Source organism: Haliotis rufescens, unplaced genomic scaffold, assembly GCF_023055435.1.
Source record: "Haliotis rufescens isolate VD_foot unplaced genomic scaffold, xgHalRufe1.0.p SCAF_2, whole genome shotgun sequence".
NCBI classification, from domain to species: domain Eukaryota; kingdom Metazoa; phylum Mollusca; class Gastropoda; order Lepetellida; family Haliotidae; genus Haliotis; species Haliotis rufescens.
In genome coordinates this window covers 57,164,112-57,190,226 of record NW_025963890.1, presented here as the reverse complement: position 1 = coordinate 57,190,226, position 26,115 = coordinate 57,164,112, and the positions used below count along the sequence as shown (strand labels likewise).

At 38.5% G+C, this 26,115-nt stretch overlaps 2 protein-coding genes across 9 annotated transcripts in view; one reads left to right on the top strand and one right to left on the bottom strand.

Moving 5' to 3' along the window:
• The first annotated feature begins 3,481 nt into the window (after nucleotides 1-3,481).
• LOC124143601 lies at nucleotides 3,482-7,695 on the top strand. Its single transcript, XM_046512630.2, has 6 exons — nucleotides 3,482-3,628; nucleotides 3,772-4,023; nucleotides 4,432-4,571; nucleotides 4,870-4,960; nucleotides 5,913-6,110; nucleotides 7,467-7,695. The coding sequence occupies exons 1-6, from the start codon at nucleotides 3,607-3,609 to the stop codon at nucleotides 7,571-7,573; spliced, it is 810 nt and encodes a 269-aa protein (XP_046368586.2). The 5' UTR covers nucleotides 3,482-3,606; the 3' UTR covers nucleotides 7,574-7,695.
• Nucleotides 7,696-9,614: 1,919 nt separating this feature from the next.
• LOC124141355 (choline transporter-like protein 1) overlaps nucleotides 9,615-26,115 on the bottom strand; it is a 269,963-nt gene continuing 253,462 nt past the window's right edge. For all 8 annotated transcript variants that reach the window (XM_046509349.2, XM_046509357.2, XM_048400218.1 and 5 more), the window contains 8 exons: nucleotides 23,353-23,521; nucleotides 21,989-22,129; nucleotides 21,312-21,427; nucleotides 18,541-18,578; nucleotides 17,326-17,454; nucleotides 16,256-16,348; nucleotides 15,498-15,593; nucleotides 9,615-15,182 (listed from right to left, as the gene is read on the bottom strand). In XM_046509349.2, the coding sequence (XP_046365305.1) occupies nucleotides 15,099-15,182; nucleotides 15,498-15,593; nucleotides 16,256-16,348; nucleotides 17,326-17,454; nucleotides 18,541-18,578; nucleotides 21,312-21,427; nucleotides 21,989-22,129; nucleotides 23,353-23,521 (866 nt within the window). In that variant the 3' untranslated portion in view covers nucleotides 9,615-15,098. The remainder of the gene's footprint in view (nucleotides 15,183-15,497; nucleotides 15,594-16,255; nucleotides 16,349-17,325; nucleotides 17,455-18,540; nucleotides 18,579-21,311; nucleotides 21,428-21,988; nucleotides 22,130-23,352; nucleotides 23,522-26,115) is intronic.

The window sequence follows — 26,115 nt, the reverse complement described above, 5'->3', positions numbered from 1 at the left end:
GCTAAATAAAGAACTGGTACTGTTGTTGGAATGCGCGGTCGCAATTCATACGCCCAGTTTCCACGACACAGTTTTGAAAGAAAGGAAGCACATGTAAATGTTTCTTACATGCCAATATTGATGAGTGTCCTCGAGAAAACCACTTCTGGCGAGTATATCCTGATAAACCAAAAAGCCGTCTATATACATAGCAAACACAGGCATACAATCTACATATAATTTAACATTAAGTCAACATTCATTTCTCTGTTTGGCACAAAATCAATAGTCCTCTTTGTAAACAGACAATAATACATACATGTATATTCATTTGTTTACAACACGAACACGAATAGCAGAAATAGAATCTATAAACGTCTCAGGTGATTTTATCATATGTTTCATTTTTAATTGAAAATATCTTAAGTTATATATCTATAGTTTTATATAAAAACATTTCAAAATATAATTTGATTTAAAACCTTTAAAAGTTTTAACATATAAATCCGCATAATACACAACAGCTGATGCTTGTCTTAGACATCATGTCTTTGAAAATCAATATTTTAAAAAAATCGTTCCGAAGTGACAACCTTTCAAACATGGTAGAGGTCATGTGGTTGAAAATTCATTTCTTACCCCAGTCTTCATTGATTTTGTAGTATTTGTTTATTTTTCTAGAGCATTTACACGTTTTTGCATGACATTATATTCACAGAAATATAGCATGACAGCTTCACCAAAGCTAATTAAAGTATTCTATATTACAAAAAATGACGGAAGTATACTTTGTTAACTCATAGAATTCAGCTCCTTGTATATAAATTGGAATGTTGGTGGATATTAATTATATTTCTACAGTTGAAAATGATTTGTTTTGACAAAATAATGATAAGGTTTATAGGATTGTTATTTTTCTGTAAATAACCAAAAAGAACATTTTGGATATTGTTACCGTGTTTTGTGTTTTGTGCGATATCCAAATTTCCATGTCTCGCCAGATGGAGCTTACTTTGTTGTATTCCCAAAATATATGTATAAGATCTTCTGTTTCATTAGAACAGTAGCTACAACTTGTACTGTCTACGTGTCCAATTTTATTAAGAAGACAGTTTGTTGGCAATATATGATGTAAAATTTGAAACTGGAACCATTGTAGTTTAGTCACGTTCGTGCACCTAAACGGGATAGAACTGATCCTCTTCCTGTTTTGTTCTTCAATATCGTGCCCAAGTTCGTACTCCCATTTAGCAAAATGATTATTTCTCTCACATATTTAATATCTTTAATATGTATTTTATAGAGATACCGTGAACCTTTTTTCCGTTTATTCAGATAATACATATGTAATGGTAAAAAGGAAGATTGTAGGATAATAGCAAATTTGGGTAATCGTTGGCTTCGACAGTATTGTTTAACAGCGAGAAGAACACCTGCGTTGAAAACGGTTTTAAAGGTTTCGAATGGCATGGATTGTCCGTTATTATGTGGAAGATCATTTATGAAACGTATCCCTTTTACAAACCATTCTTTATGGAATATACTGGTATTTCCAACTTTATGTTCTCGTTATGTTTATATAATTTATGTTTATATTATATTGTGCTAGGATACTCTTGTCATTTATACGCTCGATGTGGGTGTTATCTATGAATTTCCACCAGGCCTTAATAAGGTCCTTGTAGTATATATTATCTATCTTGGTAAACATTTGTAATCTTAATGTCTTGCAGGTAATTTCGAAAGCATTATTTGGCCCAGAACGAGGTGTATATAAGAATAATAATGGACACCACTTTGATTTCGATTTTATGTTCTACGTATCATTGATATTTATTTCGCAAGTATTAATTTGTTATTTTGGGGTATTTTATACCTCCATTTGATGTTTCACATATAATTTGAATCCTCTTTACTTTGTCGAGTTTACCTCCCCAAATGAATAAGATACACCTTTTTTTAAACGTTTAAGCTTAGTATCTGGTGGATCTGGTAGAGATGAAAATAAATATTTACATTTTGGTAGAATTAGTGATTTAGCATGGATTTCCTCCCCAAAGGTTTCTTGAAGACCAAACGCACATGAGTGTTTCACATTTCCTAAATGCGTTATCGTAATTCAAGCTAATCGTTTCGTCGAGATCAGTACTGAGTTTCATTCCATGTTGATCGAACGGATTTTGCCTCCAATCAAGGTTCCATTCTTGACATCATTTTATTCCAGCGTGGTTTTTTTTATACTATCCAGAGTATCCTTGTTTTGTCTATGTTAACTTAAAATCTAGCATAGACACTGAGAACCTGTGGCACAGTATAGAGGCATCGTTCTGAAGCCCCTAGAGCAGTTGTGTCATCTGCAAATTGTGAGAGTAAATATTCAATATTTCCAATTTTAATACCTTTTATTTTATTGTTGTCTCTTATCATTATTGCTAGTATTTCAGCACATAGTATAAAGATATAGAGAGACAAAGGATCACTAGCCTTCATTGAACTAATATATTTTTACACAATATCACCATGCCACAGTTTACTTTTTACAAACTATTTAGGAATGAGTGATGGTTAAATAGACAGAATAAATTTAACAACAGTTCTTTCCATTTTCAACTACATAAAAGACAACCCGCGGTATACTTTCTTTTGCCCCTCAGTTTACTTTGCATAAAAATAACAATTCAATATGGCTTCCTCCTAAAACTCCGAATTTACACATAATTACATTTTTGTCTTCATTTTTATAAGAGAAAATTACCAAATTCAAAGAATACAATATAACATAATTTGAAATAGTGAAAAGGCTTGTTTTCCTAACATCAAATAGGGAAATCTGTCATATGAACTAATATTTAATTATTTTATATAAATTTACTAGAACGGCACGTGGTTAAAACACACACGACCCCTCCCTATGCAGGGGCAGGTATGTGTGGGGGAGGGGTGAGACATCGAAGGATACCCAGTTTGGTCAGCTCCATGTGATGCAGGTCTCAGTCGTGAAACCCAAGATCGTGGATATGATGCTGACACGCAAAGAATCATCACCAGATCAAGTCTGGGATCCGAAACCCTGATCGCACGATTTCCGACGCGCCTAAGGTTTTTTTATAACACTTTTGGAACAATGTTTTCTATAAATTTCTTTTGATGTATTTTGTTTCTTTTTTTGGTTTAGGTTACTTGATGCATTGTTCGCATGGTAGTATGGTAAAATGGGGACTGCTCCAGTCACTCTTCGATGTCGGAACACAGGAAGAGTTGTCTATGACGTCATAGTGGTACATGACGTAAACTGACTTACGGAGTGGGCGGATGACCTTTCTTCAAACAACTGATATATACAAGTAAACAAAAACTAGTGCAGGATCCTATATCTCAAATATAGTAAAGACGTCTTTTACAGAATGTTAATGACAAAAAGAAGAAAAGGAGAATTTCCGGAAGTTGCCGATTTCGAAGGGTTGCCATGACGTCGTTATGATTATGACGTCATAGACAATCACGCTGTCGCCAGAGATAAAGTACGCTGTTCCTTCGCTCTTCAAACTTCGTTGTATTTTGAGGACATTTTGGAATCAACAGGCCCGAGCCTTTCAGAGCATTGTGCTGACTGACAGTACAAAAGTGATGTACTCCGAAGATATAAATGGTAAGTGAATACAACGGGGTCAACCGCACCAAATCCTGATCTATCCTTTTATTGATTATTTCACTTAACGTTTTATCCATATTTCTTAAACCGATGGCAACGTTAAATGAATGTATAAAAGTTCCACGTTTCTTTCACAAAAGGTGTCACTTCACCAACATCAACAAAAAGACGACAATTTCTGTACCCTGAGTCTGACTGGCCTCAAGCTAATACCTCGTCCAGAGAAGAGAATATGCCATCGCTGAATGTGCAGCCTGTGGATAAGTTCAGACCATCAAGTCGGGGCCAATCAACATGCAACTCTGTTTCCCGAACTGATGCCCCATCCTCCAGTTCTGCTGCTTTAGGCAACACTGTATCTGTAGAGTTTCGCACTCTGACATTAAAGAAAAGTAAGAATACATATTTCTTTTAGATATATGTAAGCAGAATATCTAAACTGCAGTATCAACGAGGACAGATTTGACATATGGACGTACGCTTCTTTATTCTTTCAATACGGCCTTTCGCGATACAGATACCAGTACCTTTAGAGTGAGTGAGTGAGTTAAAGTTTAACGTCACATCGGCAATATTTCAGCCATATCGTGACGAAACAAAATGTGACATTAACAATATATTGTAAACTGCATACAATTCTGCCGACGACAGTACCTTTAGAAAGCAAGTTTCGTAAAGGTAGTTAGTTGTGAAGAAACCATCTGTAATTTAGATTCTCTCAGAAGATATGAACATTTGAGTTGTAAATTATTTTTTTATTTGACTTTGTTCAACTGATTAAATTCTATTCTTCTTTTCAGATCAATCTTCTGTATCCTGCAAACAAAATGGGGTGCCTGGAAGGAAAAGGAAAATGTGTGACAGAAAGACAGTGGAAGAAAAGATTGAGAGAAGGAATGAGAGGAAACGGCGTAGAAAACATATTTGTACCAGAGTGACGGTAAACTATTACACATATTTCTTCAGGGAAATCACCAAATTTTGCATAAAGATTATTAAACCAATCCATTGGGCGGAACTGGCACGCTTAGAACCAAAACACTTTATCCAATTTTCGGGGCTAGCGCTCAGTAACAAACTAAATCTTAAACAAATCACTTAATTGGGGTTGACAACTTGTGACCCGGTTGCAACATTGGTGCAGTGATGAAGTCTTTGTCTTAAAGTGATTGTTGCATTTATATGTACGCATTATTAGATTATTTCGCAACACTATCCTCACGACCGTTATCCAACAGGCCCCCACAGGCACCAAGAACGCAGGCTATGGGGCTATGGAGACGGATGCCATGAGATACGGGAAATTGCTCGGTTACAACGTTGTACCAGGTACGTCAGCGAGGGGCAGTGGTTTAAGCGTTCGCTTGTCATGGTGAAGGCCCGGGTTCGATTCCCCATATGAGTAAAAGGTGTGAGGGCCAATTCTGTTGTCCCCTGCCTTGATCATGTTGATATTGTTGATATATAACTTTAAGTGGTGTTAATGGTTACTCACTCACTACAGACCCGTGAAGATCCGGGGTAGAATAGGTCTTCAGCAACCAATGCTTGCCGTAAAAGGCGACTATGCTTGTCGTAAGAGGCGACTTATGGGATCGGTTGGTCAGGCTCGCTGACTTGGTTGATGCATGTCATCGTGTCCCAATTGCGTGGATCGATGCTCATGATATCAATCACTGGATTGTCTGGTCCAGACTCGATTTTTTTCAGACCGCCGTCATATACAGTAGCTGTAATATTGCTGAGTGCGGCGTTTAACAAACAAACAAGTCACACAGTACAGATAGATAGATTTGGTCTTTGTGTGATGTGTTTAGTTTTAAGTCCGATAATGCAGTACTTGAACAAACCGCGTTTATATCTCCATGTTATAAAATAGTTTCTAAAATGTACCGGACTTGAAAAGGATAGGGTACAGTGTGTGTGAATTCAAACTACCCTTTATCCACATGTGTATATGGGTACACTTTTTAAAGACCCGTGAAGATCCGGGGTAGGAGAGGCCTTCAACAACCCATCCTTGCTGTAAGAGGCGACTTTGCTTGTAATAGGCGACTAACGGGATCGGGTGATCGGGCTTGGTGACTTGGTTGATGCATGTCATCGTATCCCATTTGCGTGGATCGATGCTCATGATATCAATAACTGGATTGTCTGGTCCTGACTCGCTTATTTACAGACCGCCATCATATAGCTGGAATATTGCTGAGTGCGGCGTTAAACAACAAACAAACAAAAACAAACCTAGTGTATATGTATGATCAAACACTGGTTCCCGCAGACTACAACAACTACCTCGTTGTGCGGTCAGCTTACGGCTACGGTGACATCAGCCAGTCCTCCGCCATGACGAGACGTCCTAAATCGGAACACCTCCGTCGACCGGACACCCATCTCATGTCAGACAAGGTCATCCTGCGGGACAAGGTCGACCAGCTGGTCAGAAATGGTGGCTGTCCCAGAAATAACTCAAGATTCGGTAGGACGAATTACAATTGTTTGTTTCTTTCAGAAACAGATACCATGGTGCCGTTGTACAAAGCCATCTTAGCCCTCAGATGATCGTAACACCCATACCTTAACACATGCAGACTTACGACAGTCGTAGCGCTGAGGTTGTTTTGTACGACGGCACCATGATCTCCGTTTCTTTGTTGTCTCTGCAATATTCCAACATTATCGCGGGTGAGCGAGTTTGGTTTAACGCCGCTTTTAACAGTATTCCAGTCATATCACGGCATGTCAGCTTAATGTGGGAGGAAAGCCCCAAGTGATGCAGGTCTTCGACGTTTACCATTTCGGTGAAACCCACGAGCACGGGTATGGTGCTGACAAACCTAGAAACATAATCGGGGCGAACCGTGGTTCGAACCCACAATCATAGGTTTCTGGCGTGCCCAAGGGACGCAACCCTGCACAGCGAAACGCGGCGCCTTAGACGACTGGGCCACCCGTGCCCCGCAACATTATCGTGGCGGCCTGAAAAGTGACAGACGGAAGGTGTTTTCTCATGCAACCTCGAAATATTTAACAGAGGGTATTCCGAACGACAGTTACGGGATTTATAATTATATCCACACAATCTAGGCCATCTGTAAGCTTTTCCAGAATGTTCTTTTTAACAGTTTTAATTTTTTAATCGAGAATACGTCAAAATATGTTTCGAAGCGTAGTCGCCAGTTTGAAAAGAGCGGCGTAAAGCTCGAGAAAGCTGCCTTCTGGTTGGCTATTGTCGATTTCTTGCCAGTCATTTCATTGATCGGCCAAAGTTCGCGAAAGGTCGTTCTGACATGACCCGTAATGGGATGTCCTCAGATCTTTGTTTAGCGGTAGCGAAAACTGAGAAAGACTTAAATGAGATTGTTTTCGGACCCCGGAGGCGAGACAACATTGTAGACATAAGTAATTTCTTCTGAGTGGTGTCCAGTTCTGGTGTCCTACGCCTTGATATTACTGGAATATTGCTAAAAGCTGAGCAAAATCCACCCACTCATTTTAAACTAATTAAACTTCTTAAGTGGAATATATCAAATGTAAGCGGATTGAGTGAGTTAGGTCGTTTTGAGTGAGCGTGTTTGCAATGGATTAACGCCGATTTGAACACTATTCCGGCGTGTCAGTTTGATGTTGGTGGAAAGACCGAAGTTGTGCAGTTCTTACGTTTACCACAATGGTGAATATCACAAAGACAGGTATTGTGCCATTTTGAACGCGTGTAGCAAGCAGTTTTTGTGACAAGAACATCTCCAGTGACTTATGTACCGATCTTGTGAAGACAGTAAATGGTTCAGACAGTGAAGTCAAGCTTCTTAACAATCCTCTTATTTCATTCCAGATCCAAACAACTATCTTGTCGTCCAATCTGCATTCGGATATGGCAATATCAGCCAATCGTCGTCCATCAAGAGGAAAGGCGTGCAATTTAAACAGTCCGACTCCTAATTTGGACATAATATTTGTATGAAGAGAATCTAATCTTTCTCATTGGTTACACAAAGACTTGTGAAATGTTTACATGTGTTTATTTTCATACCTTTCGTTGCATAAAATTTGAAAACGAAAAATATTTTGAGTATGTTGTTTATTTAATAATCATGATCCTGGCTTCTGAAGTCGCCATCAGTTGTCCACTGTTAATGTTGAGGATGACGTCGCGCGATCTGGCTAAAATGGAGGTCGGTCTTGACTGTGTCGTCGCTGACGATGGCGGAAATAATGCCGATGCGACGTTAAATTTATACTCACACACTTGACTGTGTGTCGTCTGCTAAACAAGCAATATGTCAGTTGCTAATTCTTTCAGTCACTGGTTTGTTGGTCCCAGTCTCGTTATTTTACATGCTCTCAGTGTTCTGCTGACTGCCGGCTAAAATTCACCCAGTCAAGTGTGGCATGTCGCTAGTAATGTGTTTGTTTAGAAATAAACGACCCGTGGTTTTTGTTTATGGTACGCACAAAACACTGCAGGGAGAATAAACCTGGAAGGGCGCATATAATGTTGATATTGGGGAGATCAACATTTTGTACAACCTCTTTAAGGATGGTGATGAAATGTGCAAGCTTAACAATAGTTACCTGTATTATTTACATTTAATAATGACTCCCTCAATAGAATCCCTCAACTTCGGCAATGCCGGACAAGTCCATTTTAAGCACAACCATGCTGGTATTTCCCGCATATTCTCATAATCCTCACGTGGATCACCTGCACTTTTCCCCCTCAATGGCGATTGTCATATCTCTCCCGCTTTTTGCTGCGATCGTTTGTCGGCTATCGACCATCGCGTTTATCTGCGTTGCCCTGAACTCAGCAGACACTCCCCTCTAAAATATAACGTCGTCCAATATAGGACGTCATCAAGTTGCGACCGCATCTTCGATTCTCCAGAAATAACGTCATTACAGAACAATGTTTTATGGTGATATAAACCACATTCGTTTTTCATTGTTCTTTGCGATTATCGCGTAGGTATCTCATATGTGTTGTTGAACGTCGCACTCCGCAATATTCCAGCTATATGACGGCGGCCTGTAAATAATCGAGTCTGGACCAGATAATCCAGTGATTGGGATCAGGAGTATCGATCAACGAATTGGGATACCATGACATGCATTAACCATGTCAGCAAGCCTGATCAGTTCGCAACAAGCATGGGTTGCTGAAGATCAATTCTATATACTTTGATCTCCAAATGTGAGCGTTATCTGATGGCGCCCTATCAGCTTGATGTGGGAGGAAACACAAGACGTTTATTCCTTGATGAAACATAATCAGAGTGAACTGGGATTCGAACCCAGGGGGGCACGGGTGGCCCAGTCGTGTAAGGCGCTGTAATTCGCTGTGCAGCGTTGCGTCCCTTGGGCACACCAGAAACCTATGACTGTGGGTTCGAATCCCGGTTCGCCCCGATTATGTTTCTAGGTTTGTCAGGACCATACCCATGCTCGTGGGTTTCACCGAAGTGGTAAACGTCTGAGACCTGCATCACTTCGGGCTTTCCTCTCACATTAAGCTGACACAACTGTGATATAACTGGAATACTGTTAAAAGCAGCGTTAAAAACCCACCTCACTCACCCGAACCCACGATCATTACTTTCTGGCACGCTTATGGGATGCAACCCTGCACAGCAAACTGTGGCATCTAAAATTCAATGTTTACATGTCATAAAGGTGATGCAACGCAAATACAGCCATGAACTAGTATGGAGATTCCACTGCTTTGCATGACAACATTTTTTACACTCGCTGTAATTAATGCAGTATGACTTTGTAGCTTAGGATGATCTTGTGTACACACGAGATCTTGATGTCACTTTCATTGATGAGTGAGTGAGTGAGTATGGTTTGATGCCGCTTTTAGCAGTATCACGGTGGGGAATACCAGACACTGGCTTCCGATATTGTACCCATGTTTGGAATTGAATCCAGTTTTCAGGGCAATTATTTATGAAATCAGAGCAAAGCAATCAATAAATAAAAGTAGCTTTGGACAATTTTATTGTCAGTAGAAATATATTCGTGTTGGTCAATGGGACAATACAAAACCTCATTTCAAAAGTCACCCAGTAATTCATTCAAAAGAAAAAAGCTCACAAAATGCAGTCCAGAAACCAAGTGAAATGTACATTCACAGCTGATTGTTTGATGGGTAGCACTCTCTCCGACAATGATGAACAAGCAATCAACAACACGGGAAGATGGTGGCCATTTTGGATTACACAGCAGCCATATTGGATGTACACAACAAGCTGATTAAACAAATGCACTGGGTACCACTTCAAAATCATGCCTCATGTCATCAAACCTATGCATAGCATTTCATTACAATGAGGAGATGAATGTATTTTTTTTGCTTTTGGAGTAAAAATGCACACGGGCCATAAAATGGGATGTGCAATTCTTATGAGTTCTGCAATTCCATAAAACCATTCAGTGGTGAGTGATTATGTCTGGGATACAAAACATTAGAACAATTGAAAGTCTATGATATGTATCAACTAAATAATAATATAATAAGGATTAAAATAATAAAATGCTGAGTGCCAAGAAACAGGATAAAAGTAATTATACATGGATTCATTAAGAAATGAAATTTCTCAAAATGAATAAAAATACAAATGAATTCAAATATAATTGAATTCCCTGACACTGTTGAAATAACTAAACTAAAATTCTAAAATTTGAAAAAGTCCTACTTTGTTGAAGTACGTCATGAATAGTTTCCAAAACAGAAATGGTAAATTATGACAAGTATTAGCAAGCAAAAAAATATAATGTGAAAGACAAATAAATGAAATAAACGAATAAAGTTTTCCATTAAAGTTATAAAATGTAATTTAACCCCAAATCATGCAAGAAGAATAATTTGTTTATCCACAAACAGTCGCTGCAAACTAGAAAGAGTAAACTTCTGCAGAAATGATCAACCTCAAATTAAAAATACATGTACTTGCATTGTGTAAAAGAAACCATATTTGTAATAAGTAACAATACTGATGAAATCATTTACAAACAATAAAAGACTGGGACATTGAAAATGAATACTTTGATTATGCGGATGTAGAGGTTTTTGTATGAAAATGACAATACACTGAGACATGATTAACATCTGAGACTTTATATACATAAACAATCACTCCAACACTTCTCACACACATAATGGACACGAAGACAATCATTTTATTACAAAAATAACAATCTGTTTTATGAAACATTTCAGTTTGGTTGCCAGATTAGAAGTAAGGAGTCAACACTTGAACCATGTATCCAACATTTCTCTAACATCTATGTATTTTTCTACCTTTAATATCTCTGCCTGAACATTCTTACGAGGTCAGTACATAGATAGGTAATCAAGACTAAATGTTTTAATTAGACAATTATGAAGTTTTACTTATTGAGCATATACAGACGTGTGACACACATTTCATGTAGGTCACCAAGTGCATTGCATTCTGCTGAATCAGCACCTTGTGGCGAAATGTGCAAGGTGACAACATTTGAGTGCATGATGCTACTGATGTTTGAGTGCATGCTACTGAGGTTTTAGTGCTACGAACATCTGAGTGCATGCTACTGTTTGCGTGCTACTAAGGATTAAGTGCATGCTACTGTTTGAGTGTATGCTATTGACATTTGAATGCATCGTATTGATGTTGAAGCTTTCAGAATACACAGAATTAAGAAAAAAATCAATCATGGATAAATGTTTTTTGCCCTTACTGATACAACTCAACATGTCAAGAAAGTCTAAAACAGAAACTTAGTGCAAAATGATTCATTATTACCCGATGTTCATCCCAAATATTCAAAACCGTGGGGTTGGAGGCAATGTTATTTTTACATTTTATTTTGTTTTCTAAACAAACTGCTGGGTGTACATTAAGTGACATTTCAAGTCTGTTACATTGTATTTCATCAAGTGTAGAAAGAAGTGAGCACACAGCGATAGATACTCCAGGACAATAAAATGATGCAGGTGAAGTGTTTGGTAGTGGGCGGGGATGAAAAACTAATAATAAAGGATTTATCATGTCCTAATCTAAATATCTGAAAGAAATGAACAGCAAAGATGAATATTCAATCCATGTTTCTTTTTGACCAAACTTCAGAATTAAAATTATGTTAAAAGTTGAAAGATGTAATGTCACAAAGTGTTTCATTATGAGAAGATCCACTATGACTTGCACTACAAGACTATAACAACATCCGTGACGCGCAGCTGTAGAGAGCCAGACCATGTTTCACTACTTGGATCACTTGGGCCTCGTTCAAGTAGCAAGCCGATCCGCCTGTCACTTTTTATCCATTTAACCCACCCATAACAGGAAATAATCAAATCTATAAATAATCCATCCTAAATGTTACTGTTACATTGACAATTTGACAATATTTGAGGTCTCTTGCTTGTTCCAGTAAACACTTGATCTGGAGACTAAGGACTGGGTTTTTTTTCATAAAAAAATGAACCCCAAAAGATGGCTGTGAAGGACAGAAACAATGCAGTATCTAAACATAAGTCTTTTTTCTTCTGCATTCAGGTATTTTTAGACAAAAACCCTTTAAAAAAATCAAATTGGTCTGGAAACACAAATTATCAAAATTTTAAATTCTATTATTGTTTACTTAGAAAATTGTCAGATCACTGATACAAGTTAGAAAATCCTGACACAACTCAAAACATGTTGACATGAGAGTCTAGTTATCACGAAACTGTGTTCCTTCTGCTGAAATAGATGTGATTCTTATCTCCATCAATGACAGATATAGGTATAATATGCATATACCACCAGCATTCAAATACAAGCACACATTCTCAATAAAATATGAACTGAAAAAACAAAACATCCATTTATTCTTTTACAAACAGATGAAATTCATTTTGTCTTTAAAAGACATAAAAATCATTTGCATGTTGTCCCACAAATACATTGTCATAAAATTGGAGATTTCTGAAAAGAGCTTTCCATTTTCCCCCTTTCCTTGATATGCATATGCTTGAACTGACCTAAACTAAATCCCATTCTAAATAATGAAAATAGCTCTTTCATCATATTACACCACCAAGCTAGTATGTACATATATATTGAATATTCACATTTCAAAATATACACCAAGATTTAATACCATTTCTAATTAATACATTCATATGAAATTTACATGTCTAAGGAAACAAATTAGAGCTATTCTTTCATATATACAAAAGGTATGAAAATATTTAGCAAAGCAAACAAAACCTGTTCACTGTGGTGTAGTTGAGGACATCCCTAGCCCACCATTGAAAGCTCAGTGATTACTGATGTTGAAAAACAACAACTTGGTTTGAACCAATTGTGTCTGTGAATAAAGAGTTGAAGAACTAAATAAAAAACTGAAATATGCTCAGTATGGTTGGACAAATCAAAAACTGCCTGAATTTTCAACATGGAACTCTGTGGGCATATATACTGTGACTGAAGATGTTGATAATGCTCTGCGATATGAAACTCCCCATGACCATACTTTCAAGAAAGACTTCATTCTGTATTGTTCCACAAATGTATTATAAATTATTAATTTATTAATTATATTTTTTTTCATCATAATCATCATCATCATCATCATCTTTAGAATTTCGTTTTAGCTTTTTCCCCCCCCCTTAATATCAAAATTAGAATGAATTTAAGCATTCTCTTTAAAAAAAGAGAATTATGGTAAGTTTCTTATCGAGAATAAATCATTTCAATACAATTGGTCAGGTTACATCAGTGTGTAGTACATGTATTAGCCAGATACCACCAGCCCTGATATTGCACATGTCGATCCACTATAAACATGATGCTGTAAACTGATTGCATACGAGAATGTTGCCGATATTACCTTCTTTCCAGTGCAAGCACCATTAGAAACCACATTAATTCAGTTTGACATAACCACAATTTAAAATACAACAAACCATGCCGAAAGTCTTCACAGCATGTTTGTCTGTCTGACATAATTTTTTTAACAAATTCCAAAACTGAAATTTTCATATTCTGATTTGTAAAGCATTGAAACTGTATATCCACAAAAACAAAAGCTGCAAACATATTTACTGTAACTACGATTCTGTGTCAAAACCAAATATCCAAATACATATATTACTCAAATTTTGATAGGCATATTCCTACTATTTCATGTCGGGGTCGAATGTGACCAGTTTCTTAGAGTGAGTGAGTGAGTATGGTTTTACGCCACTTTTAGCAATATTCCAGCAATATCACGGCAGTTGCACAACAGAAATGAGCTTTGCACATTGTACGTATGTCTATTCCTTAGAGTAGAGATGTTCATACATTGATATGTTTTATAACAGTATCCTTATAAAAAATTGAATTGTATATATACAAAAATCTTATGAAATCATATCAAGCTATTCAAGAGGCCAGCTGTACTTGGGTCATGGCCACATGACTTACTTCTCACTGCATACCACACTAATAAAGAGTATGAGTTCACCTTAAAAAATAAAATTAAAAACCATCTTTAAAGTTTCGAATCACTTAAACTTAGGTTTCTTTAAACGTTTCTTAACAGCTCTGTATGTAGAACTTACTGAAAATAAAGTGATTTTTCTCTCTGCAGTTATTATTAACAGTATAATTATATTTGATAACTATCATAACTAGCATTCTTGATGCAAACTAGGCCTAAAGGCAGATTACAGAAATAAATGACATAAATCAAATTTTTAAGTACCAATAATAGAATTAAAAGCATCACTACTGAGTAATATATGTCAGGGTTAAATATCAATAAATGGTATGAAATTATATAATAATTGAATATTACAACTTAATTATGCCCCATTAATAAAAAGTGATTACAGGACATATGGAGCACTGTCTAATACTAAAATAACTGTTGACTGAAGAAAGAAAAGCATATTTGAAAATGTTTTGTTGCCCATAATACTCTATGTGGTCACACGACAGATCCGTATTGAGATTTAGTTATAATCAATGAATCACAACCATGATCAAATTAAAAACATGATTTCAAGTTTGTGTTACTGTTAGTGAAAACAAAAAGATTGAATCAGTGTTAAATCATTGTCGCTTCTTTAGTGGAAGGCAAGATGAAGGTTGAATGTAGTTGTCTCCCTTTGATCACATCCTGAGTGGAATAATCACACATTCTCCACATCAAGGTCAACAAAAGTTGATAGCGCCACGATGAAAGGAAAAAAGCAGGAAAAATAACAGATGCTTGCAAATATAAAAATCCCATATTTATGACAAATCTTGAAATCCACCATGTCATTGTCTGTGACTGACATGAACTTAAATGATTGTTCGTTTTGATGTCATCTATTTCATAGATGTCCATGTCACTGTTGCACCATGATGTATATTTCACTACTGCCATCACTGTGGCAGTGTTAGTGGATGACAGAATGACGTCACTCGTAATGTGAAATGAGCATGTGTGCGAGTGTCAATCATTGTCACACCTCCGCAGGCTCCATCTCATCGCTGCCTTTTCGCTTCGTCAACTCATTCAAGGCTTTGCTACTGTCTTGGATGTACACCTGGAACCGATTAAGATTCAAAATAAATAAAAATATATGCAAATAATAAAATGCCTCCCACCTTACATTTTTGTAAATCTAATAATCATCTAATAATCAATAAGCACTCAGCAATATTCCAGCTGTATGATGGTGTAAATAATCTGGACCAGATAAGCCAGTGATTGACATCATGAGCATCGATCCATGAAATTTGGATACAAATTCAGCGAGCCTGACCGCCCGATACCGTTAGTCGCCTCTTACAGCGAGCATGGGTTGCTGAAGACCTTTTCTAACCCAGATCTTCAAGGGGCCATCATACAGTGGACCTACCATGAGATCCTTGCTGGCAAAGAAGGGCCTCTCTGGTGATCCGTCGTTCATATCACAATCTTCACAGAAACATAACAGCAGCGCATCAATCACCATCTAAAATGTACAAAAGCAGCTATCAGTTTCTGCATTGTTGCCATACAATATATTGTCTTGGGTTCTAGTAGGTCAGCAGCATAATTTCTAAATGTCAAATTTCTACAGTAAGCTACCGAGTTATTCAATTCTGTGATTTGTTTAGGAATGTCTCATCATCAGGAGAATAAAAATACCTATGCATACATCACTACATTGTCAGTCAACAGAGAAGAGGAGATGCAATCTCCTAATTTCAATAGTTACACAGCCCTAAACTACTAGTTTTATTTCAAGGAAAATTAACTAATTGTTTAGCACACAAATGGAGTGAGTGAGTTTGGTTTTACGCCGCTATAGCAATATTCCAGCAATATCACGGGGGACACCAGAAATGGGCTTCACACATTATACCCATGTCAGGAATCGAACCCGGGTCTTCGGCGTCACGAGCTAACGCCTTAACCACTAGGCTACCCACCGCCCCTAGACAAATGGATGTTGAATCTTCTCACACTACTGAGCACCCTACCAAACCCCTGACATGTAGAGCCTCTAGGAACCTAATCAGTACAAATATTGACTGACTTTTATGATACACTCCAGCAGGATAACCAGCCAGGTGAATTATTTTAAATTCTTTCTTTGTCTCCCGAACCTCAATAGATCAAAGTTTAACTCACCTCATACACTGTCAAAAAGCTGTGAGCAACGAAGTACGCAAATACACAAACAAGCAGTACAGGAATGGCAAAGAAATGAAGATCAGTGCGACTCTGAAACAGGAAACAAGCATTAATTAACTCATGTCATGATGTCTGTGTATAGCAATGACTGTGTAACTCGATATCTTTAGGTACCCCATCAGCCAGGGGTCTGTCTAGCCTAGACATGATATCATCAGGTACGATGGTACACAATGTACCCAATCAACCAGGGGCCTGTCCGGCCTACACATGATATCATCAGGTACGATGGTACACAATGTACCCAATCAACCAGGGGCCTGTCTGGCCTACACATGATATCATCGGGTACGATGGTATACTTTTTGTTTGTCACACAATGTACCCTCTCACCCAGGGGCCTGTCTGGCCCAGACTTGATATGATCAGGTACAATGGTACACTTTTCACACAATGTAATCTCTCAACCGGTGGCGTGTCTGAGCCAGACTTGATATCATCAGTTACGATGGTACGCTTTCATCTGTCACACAATGTACCCTCTCACCCAGGGGCCTGTCTGGCCCAGGCTTGATATCATCAGGTACGATGGTACGCTTTTCACACATTGTACCATAACCAGGGGCTTGTATGGCCAAGGCTTGATATCATCAGGTACGATGGTACGCTTTTCACACATTGTACCCCATCAACCAGGGGCCTCTCTGGCCCAGACTTGATATCACACATTCTACCCCAATGTACTTGATGTTGTCAGGTACCATGGTACACTTTCATTCGTCACATATTCTAATCATATTTCCATCATATAAGTCAGCATGTACAACAAGCAAGATGGCCTAGGACTACGACTGTCAGAAGTCTATGTTAAAAAACAAGCGTTATCTTCGTCTTAGTGCTAACATCGGTCATAGAGCGGGGCCTTGGTGTTTGGTGGTATTTATGACAGACATTTTATCGCAAGTGAATAAAGCAATCATGCCTTGTGGAAAATGTTTTTCCTGCTATACAGTCTTTATAAAATTGTTCAAAAATAGCATTCTACTGCAAGAATACACAAAGATTACCTTCAACCACATTATTCCAACAGCAGCTGTGGCCCCCATGACACCCAGTTTCCCAAGGAAGAGCATGAAGTCCCCTATACTGTTGATGGCGGCCACTCGTAATGAGTTGCTCACCAAGATTATAAACGCCTGGAAAATAAAATAAAACAGTGAATGTAACACTTGCTCATAAACCACAACAAACATCCTGCCTCAATGAGTGAGTCAGTGAGTATGGTTTTACGCCCCTTTAGAAATATTCCAGCAATATCACGGAGGGGGACACCAGCAATGCATTTGAATAATGTTTCATAAATAGATTCATATTTTATGATTTGTGATTTTAATTTGATTTTGAAGTATCAAATCATGTACAGATGATTATATTTACACTGTCTCTCATTTGGAGCAATTTCCCGAAAAAGCTGCTGTATTCAAGGGGAGATAATCCCAAAACATTTACAATTTAATTGTTTGAGACATTAATTTTTAATAAAGAAATAAATTTTTCCATAATAAATCGTTTAGAACTAACTGACTGAACTACTAAAATCTATAAATAATATAAGGGTAACGCTATTTTCCAGGATATTATCATTTGCAGAAGTTCCATTAACTGCCCAATGAAGGAGGGCAGTTGAAAAGACCGAGGGCTTCTGCAAATGATAATGCCCTGAAATATAGCGTTACCGTTATTATAGCTAAAATGGATAGAATTTAGTAAGTAAGGATAAGATATATGGATAACATCTTCTTTATTACAATTAGTAGCGATGTTTCGGTGTAGGTTCTAACACCACTATCAAGCAAGTGATGTACAGAGTATGGTTGACAAGTATATATACAGGATAGGAGGCAGTGTTTATACAGTTGAATAGGTTTAAGATGCGAAGGTTGGATAGAATTTGTTATCAAATAAAAAAAACAACGATATCGGTTTTGAAACATTTACTGCAATCAACACGAATGTCACTGACCCACTTTTCCAGATATGGAAATATCATAGAAAAAAACCAGATGACGTCACTATTCAACGTGGCGTCACCTATCCCTATGACGTCACATAACAACGGGCATAATAATGGCCCGTCATCAAGCAATATGAGGGCATTATCAAGTTACAGTGGTCCACTCATTTCTGATAACATGTGGGTGCTTTAATGATAATTCTATCCATTTTAGCTATAATTATCAATAATGTCTACAACCAAATTATCAAGATTAAAAAACACTTACCCTCTTTGCTGATTTGCAGAAATTTTTACCACTAATAGCTGGAAAGAGAAAAAAATTACATTGATAGCTATACTCAATATCAGTGAGTGAGTGAGTGAGTATGGTTTTACACAGCTTTTAGCAATATTCCAGCAATATCACGGCGGGGGACACCAGAAATGGGCTTCACACATTGTACCCATGTCGGGAATCGAACCCAGGTCTTCGGCATGACGAGCGAACGCTTTAACCACTAGGCTACCCGACCGCCCCCTCAATATCAATATGTGTCATGCAGTTATAATGCAACATTGTGTAACATGCATGTAGCCTTTACTTGGAAGAAGAGGATCAATGTATTGATAATTTTACTTCATCAGTGGCAACTGTGTAAACCAGAATGCTTGTTCACGTGATGATTATACACAGAAAATAGGAAACTACGGGACGACAAGTTTGCATATTATTCCAGAAAGAGGTTAATCATGAGCAATTTTTTTCTGAAATTTATTTTAGGGTTGTTTTTTATTTTAAGTTTGATCCAAACTAAACAATGTGTTGCGACAGACGGTGGCAGGTCTATATAGCCATTGTGTATCTGACTGTAGAGAAACCGTGTTACTGATCTCATATATATATGTCTGTGACAATATTGCTCGTTGCCATGGTTTCATCAGAAAGGAAGCAATGCAATGTTTGGATGCATATTGAAAGCAAAATGGTAATATTCAATAAAAGTGCGTACACATTTAGGTTAAATATGAACCAACAAAGGGGAAAATGGTGGTATTTAATACTAACTGGGGGGGGGGTATGAAGACCTGCCCAGGCCTATATTCGACCCGAAGTCTGCAGAAAATGTCAGTAATAATTCCCAAATTTCCCCATTCATGTCATTGTAGTTATATTGTTATGTTTTTTTAGAGGTGACTTGTATTTCAAAGGTGAAAAAGGTAACAGTCATGTTGACTCTACATCACTTTCTGAGCATCAGACTGTATCATTTCATGATTTTACAAAAGGCATAGGGACTGTCAGCACATCACAAAGATATACCATTTCACTGATAACAGGACCAATAACGGGGATCGAAGAGGCTTTGAATGTTTAATTATACAATACTGCACTGAATGAAATGTTAAAATAACTGAATTTAGGGGAAAATATTTTTTAAAATCCCAATTTTGAACAAAATAAAAACAAATCCTAACCTAAAAGGAAATATATATGTGCAATACCTGGGGGTGCACATCATTGTTCTATACCAAATTACAAGAACCTATATTCAATATTTGGGTGGAGAATACTGACCCACGAGGGATTATATTCAATATTTGGGTGGGCAATTCTAACCTAGATGTATATTCAACATTTGGGCGGAGAATACTGACCTACAAGGGTTTATATTCAGTATTTGGGTGGACAAAACTGGCCAATAATGTTGTTTATTACCCAAGTGGTGAAGATACAGGTGGTAAGATACTAAATGTGTAGTACAAGGTGGGCCTCGTTTTATTTGTTTTGATTGGATAACTGTAACATCTGTCGAACCGGAACTACTTTTTTCATTCATAAAAAATTCACAAGACCTTATTCACTTTTACAACTACATGGCAGAACTGAAGGAATCTCATGAAAGCGAGAGACATTTACACAATCTTTATTAATCCAAACAAGATAATCACACGACTCAAATTAGCTTTGGATTCCATATTAGTTATGCATAGAGCTAGGACAGACATTATATAATCGAGCTATATACATTTACAATGTACGACTACCGATAGATGAAGGGTCCCTATGAGCGTGATCCACCTAACCACTTTTGCGACTTTCAATTTGATTTTACGTAAAAGGTTAAGCGTGGTGTAAGCGTATTTTGTGACATTGTTTCCGAAGGTGTTGATTTATGAATGAACAAAACGACTGCATAACCAGATCACTTAAAGTGAACAAATCATTCGACTCTGTGGAAGTGTGCCTGACTTCTGTTTTTGTGGCCCAAAAGATCCCAAATGAGAACAATGACATTAGTGATCTCTAGCGTAAAACGATGAGAGTAGATTACAGTTCTCTTTTCTTATTCCAATGGTGACCTTTCCCTTCATTCGAAGCTGTCACTAACAAGCAAGCAGACTAGAGTTTGTTGATTTCCACATCTTCAGTATAGGGTCGTACAGTTAACATAAATGTCTTTGGCGAACACTCTGATTTCCCTCTTCCCAAATGGTACAGAAAGGATTTTAATTCAGCTGATAGATCAAGGAAACCGAACCATTTTGATTGCACAGTTGGGACCTGGTTGGTGCCAGTGACAGAGTGTTGATCTGAGATTCAAAGTGCAGCGCTATTTGACTTTTTAAGTTTTCTTACAGTTGTCCTGCGTACTAACAACAATGCGCTTGAATTACCATTAATTGAAGAAATTCTAAAAAAAGGATCTTGAGTTTTGGTGCTGTCATGTTTACACACACAACAGCAGGAACATGTTGTTAATGCGTATGCATAGAAATGTCAACAACGCCCATACTTGGACATATATCAATATTCATGAGCAACCAGATTTGTAACCGGTTTCAGTTGGGTATGCTTATATACATATTTAATATGGGTAATAAATAAAATACCACACTCATTCTCGTCAGATACCATAGAAAGTACACACGTTTCGTAAAAATGGTATCTAAAGAGGATGAGGACAATACTGACCAACAAGGATGTATATTGAGTATTGGGGTGGACAATACTGACCAACAAGGAATGTAGATTCAATATTTGGCTGGAATACTGACCTACAAGGGTGTACGCATTAGCGTTTAAGTATTTGAGGCACTTCTCCACACACCACAGACAGCAGATGCAGCACTTCATACAGAACTGGGCACAACTGTTCTCTGAAGTTTTTAATCTGTAGAAAAAAGCATATATGGATGAAATAGTTACCAATTTCATTAGTCTATTTTGCATATAAGTGAGTTGCTGTGTTGGGATTGACACTGCTTGGATCAATATTTCATCTGTAAGTCAGTTTCTTGTGGGAGGAAAGCCCAAAGTCATGCTGGACATTGGTTTGGTTTGTTGTTTTACGCTGCACTCAGCAATATTCCAGCTATATGACTGTAAATAATCAAGTCTGTACCAGACAATCCAGTGATTGACATCATGAACATCGATCAATGCAATTGGAATTGATGACATGCATCAACCAAGTCAGCGAGCCTGACCACCTGATCCCGTTAGTCGGCTTTTACGACAAGCATAGTCGCCTTTTACGGCAAGCATGGGTTGCTGAAGACCTATTCTACCCCGGATCTTCACGGGTCTGCTGGACATTGACGTTTATCACAGGTGAAATCCACTAGCATGGGTTTGGTGCTGACAACCCTAGCATCATAATCGGGATCTCGATTAGCTGATCCTGGCACAACTAAGGGATGCAACTCTACAGTTAAAGGGAATACCAACTTACTTCTTATTTAAGTACATGAGTATCATCCTCGGCATCTTGATGAGAGTGATGACGAGCGACCCCAGCGCCACCGAGCCCAGGTGGTAGATAACGAGACGACCAATAGACACGCAGATTGCACATTTTATAGACTCCTTGTCCCTGCAATAATTAACAATACATTGTCATTGAAAGTGTTAGGCTTTAATGCATGAAAAGCTTTAAAGTGTAAGGAGTCTGCAAAATATCTCAGGAAAACTTTAAATGACACAGATTGTGACTTTGGTGAAACCATGATTATCGTTATGGAAGACTCATGACTGTTAGGCCCTTGCACAGCCAAGCAAGCATTTATCTGAAATTCCAAACCAAGTGCCCCTGGGAGGAAAATCGGGAAAAAAAAACTCTGTGCAAAATCGAGATTTATAACAATGATGCCTATTTATTGGTCATTTTATCAATGAAATACAAGTCACCTCCACAGAGCCATATATTTGATATAAACATTTTAGCATGAATTTCTTTACCCCAATTTGGGAATTCTTATTGCCATTTGCTGCAGACTTCTGAACATCGGAGATTCCAACAACAAAGCCATGAAGGGGAGATAAGTCAGAATAAGTCGCTGTTAACTCAATCCCAAAGTAACAATGAAAACAGTGCACCATATTCCAACAATTGTTAAACAACCCCACACCCTCCATTCTATTTAGAATTTCAACTAGATCAATTTCTTTTCTTGGCCAGTGATGGTAAAAAAATATAAAAACAAAGCAAAGAGTGAGCAGGTTTCACTAATTCCCCAACTTCAAATCCAACATATTTCTAAGTTCAAAACATGAAAAAAAAGCAATATTTTCTCAGAAAATCCACTTTTCGAAATCAATCTTTACACTGCACCCCTTCTATTAGAATGGAAACTGTTCGCAAAATTTGAAAAGAATGCATGCATTAATTTTCAAGTTATAGGTCACATAAATGTTTAATTAAAACAATTCTAAGTAAAATTATGAAAAATGGGTGTATATTTTTCAGAAAATCCAACTATTGAAATCCAACTTCATACTGAACCTCTCCTATTGGTAGAGAAAGTGCTTACCAAGTTAAAAAAGAATCTATGCAGTAGTTTTCAAGTTACACAAAAAATGAATTCCTTGGTATAACTATATATCCCTGCCCTTTTAGGAGGGGACATAAAATCAATTCAACAACTGTGCCAATGGAGGAATGCATTACCAAACTGGTCGACAGATAGCTAAATTTAATAGCAATAAAACAATGCTATTATTACTGAGGTTTTGCCCTTTTTCATAAACCATATACTATAAATATGAACGTTTGGTTGATCCTGTCAATTCATCTTGATGTCCTTAATGTTTCCTTACCTTGTAAAGTACCATGTGGCCACAGCTCCAGAGATAACGAGCTGCTGACAGGCGATGATGAACTCGCCCGTCCACACCAGCCCTATCGCGTGGTACCACCAGAAATACGACACATTTTCATGTTCGATGTACTCCACAAACTTTGTACTCTTGTTTATTGATACCTTTTCTGAAACAAGAATAACAAAAGTGTAAATATTAATTCCGTCTCACAATAAACCTCGTTCAATTACAATGTTGGAATCTCAGGTTGATGTGTGAGTCATGGGTTGATGTGTGAGTCATGGATTGATGTGTGAGTTGTGGGTGGATGTGTGTCATGGGTTGATGTGTGAGTCGTGGGTAGACGTGTGAGTCATGGGTTGATGTGTGAGTCGTGGGTTGATGTGTGAGTCATGGGTGGATGTGTGAGTTGTCGGTGGATGTGTGAGTCATGAGGTGAGGTGAGGTGAAATTGGGTTTAACGTCGCGTCCAAGATTATTGCACTTATATAGCGACGTGCATGCACATGTATGTGTGTGTGTGGCTGCTTGTACTAGTCCGGACTGATGCCGATTTATAGTGCTAGCTCACTGAGATACCATGCCGCAGTTTAACATGAATACCCCACTCAGACACAGTATACTGACTCCGAGCCGACCAGTCCTTGTTTTAGCCCCTTAATGCCGAGCGCCAGACAGGGTAACAACAAGTACAATCTTTTAATGTCTTTTTGTATGACGCGGTCGGGGATCGAACCCCGGACCTTCCGCTCTCCGGGCGGACGCTCTACCACAAGACCACGGAGGCGGTCTGTGAGTCATGGGTTGATGTGTGAGTCATGGGTGGATGTGCGAGTCTTGGGTGGATGTGTGAGTCATGGGTTGATGTGTGAGTCGTGGGTGGATGTGTGAGTCGCGGGTGGATGTGTGAGTTGCGGGTGGATGTGTGAGTCATGGGTGGATGTGCGAGTCTTGGGTGGATGTGCGAGTTATGGGCTGATGTGTGAGTTGTGGGTGGATGTGTGAGTCATGGGCTGATGTGCGAGTCATGGGCTGATATGTGAGTCGTGGGTGGGTGTGTTAGTGATGAGTTGATGTGTGAGTCATGGGTGGATGTGTGAGTCATGGGTGGATGTGCGAGTCGTGGGTGGATGTGCGAGTCATGGGCTGATGTGTGAGTCATGGGCTAATGTGTGAGTCACAGACTGATGTGTGGGAGTCGTGGGCTGATGTGTAAGTCATTGACTGATGTGGAAGTCATGGGCTGATGTGGAAGTCATTGATGGATATGGGAGTTCTGGTCTGATGAGCAGCATAAAACCATATTTACTCACTCTTTAGACAGAAAAGATCTCGACCACACACCTCAATCGGAACCAAGACATTATGTAAAGGCAAAATACTCTATTGCCAACCAGAAACAAGGATCATTATCCACCAAAACATTTATAAGACACTGATAATCACAAACTTTGACACCTTAAATATCCATCCCATTCAAAATATTCATGAAGCTATGTTTGATATAAAACATTTCAGCAACCAGGCCGAGATTTTGACTTTACTAACACACTGAAATGAGATAGACTTCAATGAAGAGCACCATCTCTTCCAAGGAGCAATAAACATCGCTACAGGTGTAATGGATGACCTTTCCATCTTGTTCATTTCAATCGAGGAGAGGACTAATATTGACCAAGAGTTTTTTCCACCGCACTAAAAGCCCTTAATTGCATCTCAAAAGTATGTAGAGACTAGCTCTGCACTTAACATGGTGCTTAGTTCAATACGATATTTTCTGGGGAATTTTTTGTCCAGGACAAAACAAACAGAGTGAGATATAGATTGAGCCAACTTTTATTGTCCCTGATGATGGACCTGCACAAAGTGTTATTAATTACAAATGGAAGAGGTTGTGGGTGACATACACTTCAGGTTTCAATTGGGTAACAGAAACTGGGTTGGGTCAATTCCACTTGGTTGAAAAATATCTGTGCTAGATACTGGAGCTCACTCAATAAACATTGATAATATCTGAAATAAACTAGTCGGACCGAAATTGGCCCTGTGATATGTAGAACCATGTCTGTTTGTGGAGCACATATTCATGGATTGTCACACTATCTAAGTCTCACTTAACCAATTACATTGAGATGTGTGGGGTGTGTGGGGTGGGTGGGATAGTGAGTGAGCGAGTGTTTGAGTGAGTGTTTGAGTGGTGGAGTGATTGGTGGAGTGATTGGTGGAGTGATTAGTGGAGTGAGTGAGTGAGTAGGGGAGTGAGTGAGTGTGTAGGGGAGTGAGGGAGTGAGTGAGCGAGTGTTTGAGTGAGTGTTTGAGTGGTGGAGTGATTGGTGGAGTGAGTGAGTGAGTAGGGGAGTGAGTGAGTGTGTAGGGGAGTGAGTGAGTGAGTGTTTGAGTGAGTGTTTGAGTGGTGGAGTGAGCGGTGGAGTGGTTGGTGGAGTGAGTGAGTGTGTAGGGGAGTGAGTGAGTGAGTGTTTGAGTGAGTGTTTGAGTGGTGGAGTGAGCGGTGGAGTGGTTGGTGGAGTGAGTGAGTGAGTAGGGGAGTGAGTGTGTAGCGGAGTGAGTGAGCGAGTGTTTGAGTGAGTGTTTGAGTGGTGGAGTGATTGGTGGAGTGAGTGAGTGAGTAGGGGAGTGAGTGAGTGTGTAGGGGAGTGAGTGAGTGAGTGTTTGAGTGAGTAAGTGTTTGAGTGAGTAAGTGTTTGAGTGAGTGAGTGAGTGAGTGAGTGAGTGAGTGAGTGAGTGAGTGAGTGAGTGGGT

What these genes read in the sequence shown, in the direction of transcription:
- LOC124143601 (XM_046512630.2), top strand. Translation starts at nt 3,607, where the DNA reads ATGTACTCCGAAGATATAAATG. An exon ending in ATATTTGTACCAGAGTGACG is followed by an intron (nt 4,572 to 4,869) that starts GTAAACTATTAC and finishes GTTATCCAACAG; the next exon opens with GCCCCCACAGGCACCAAGAA. An exon ending in CAGAAATAACTCAAGATTCG is followed by an intron (nt 6,111 to 7,466) that starts GTAGGACGAATT and finishes ATTTCATTCCAG; the next exon opens with ATCCAAACAACTATCTTGTC.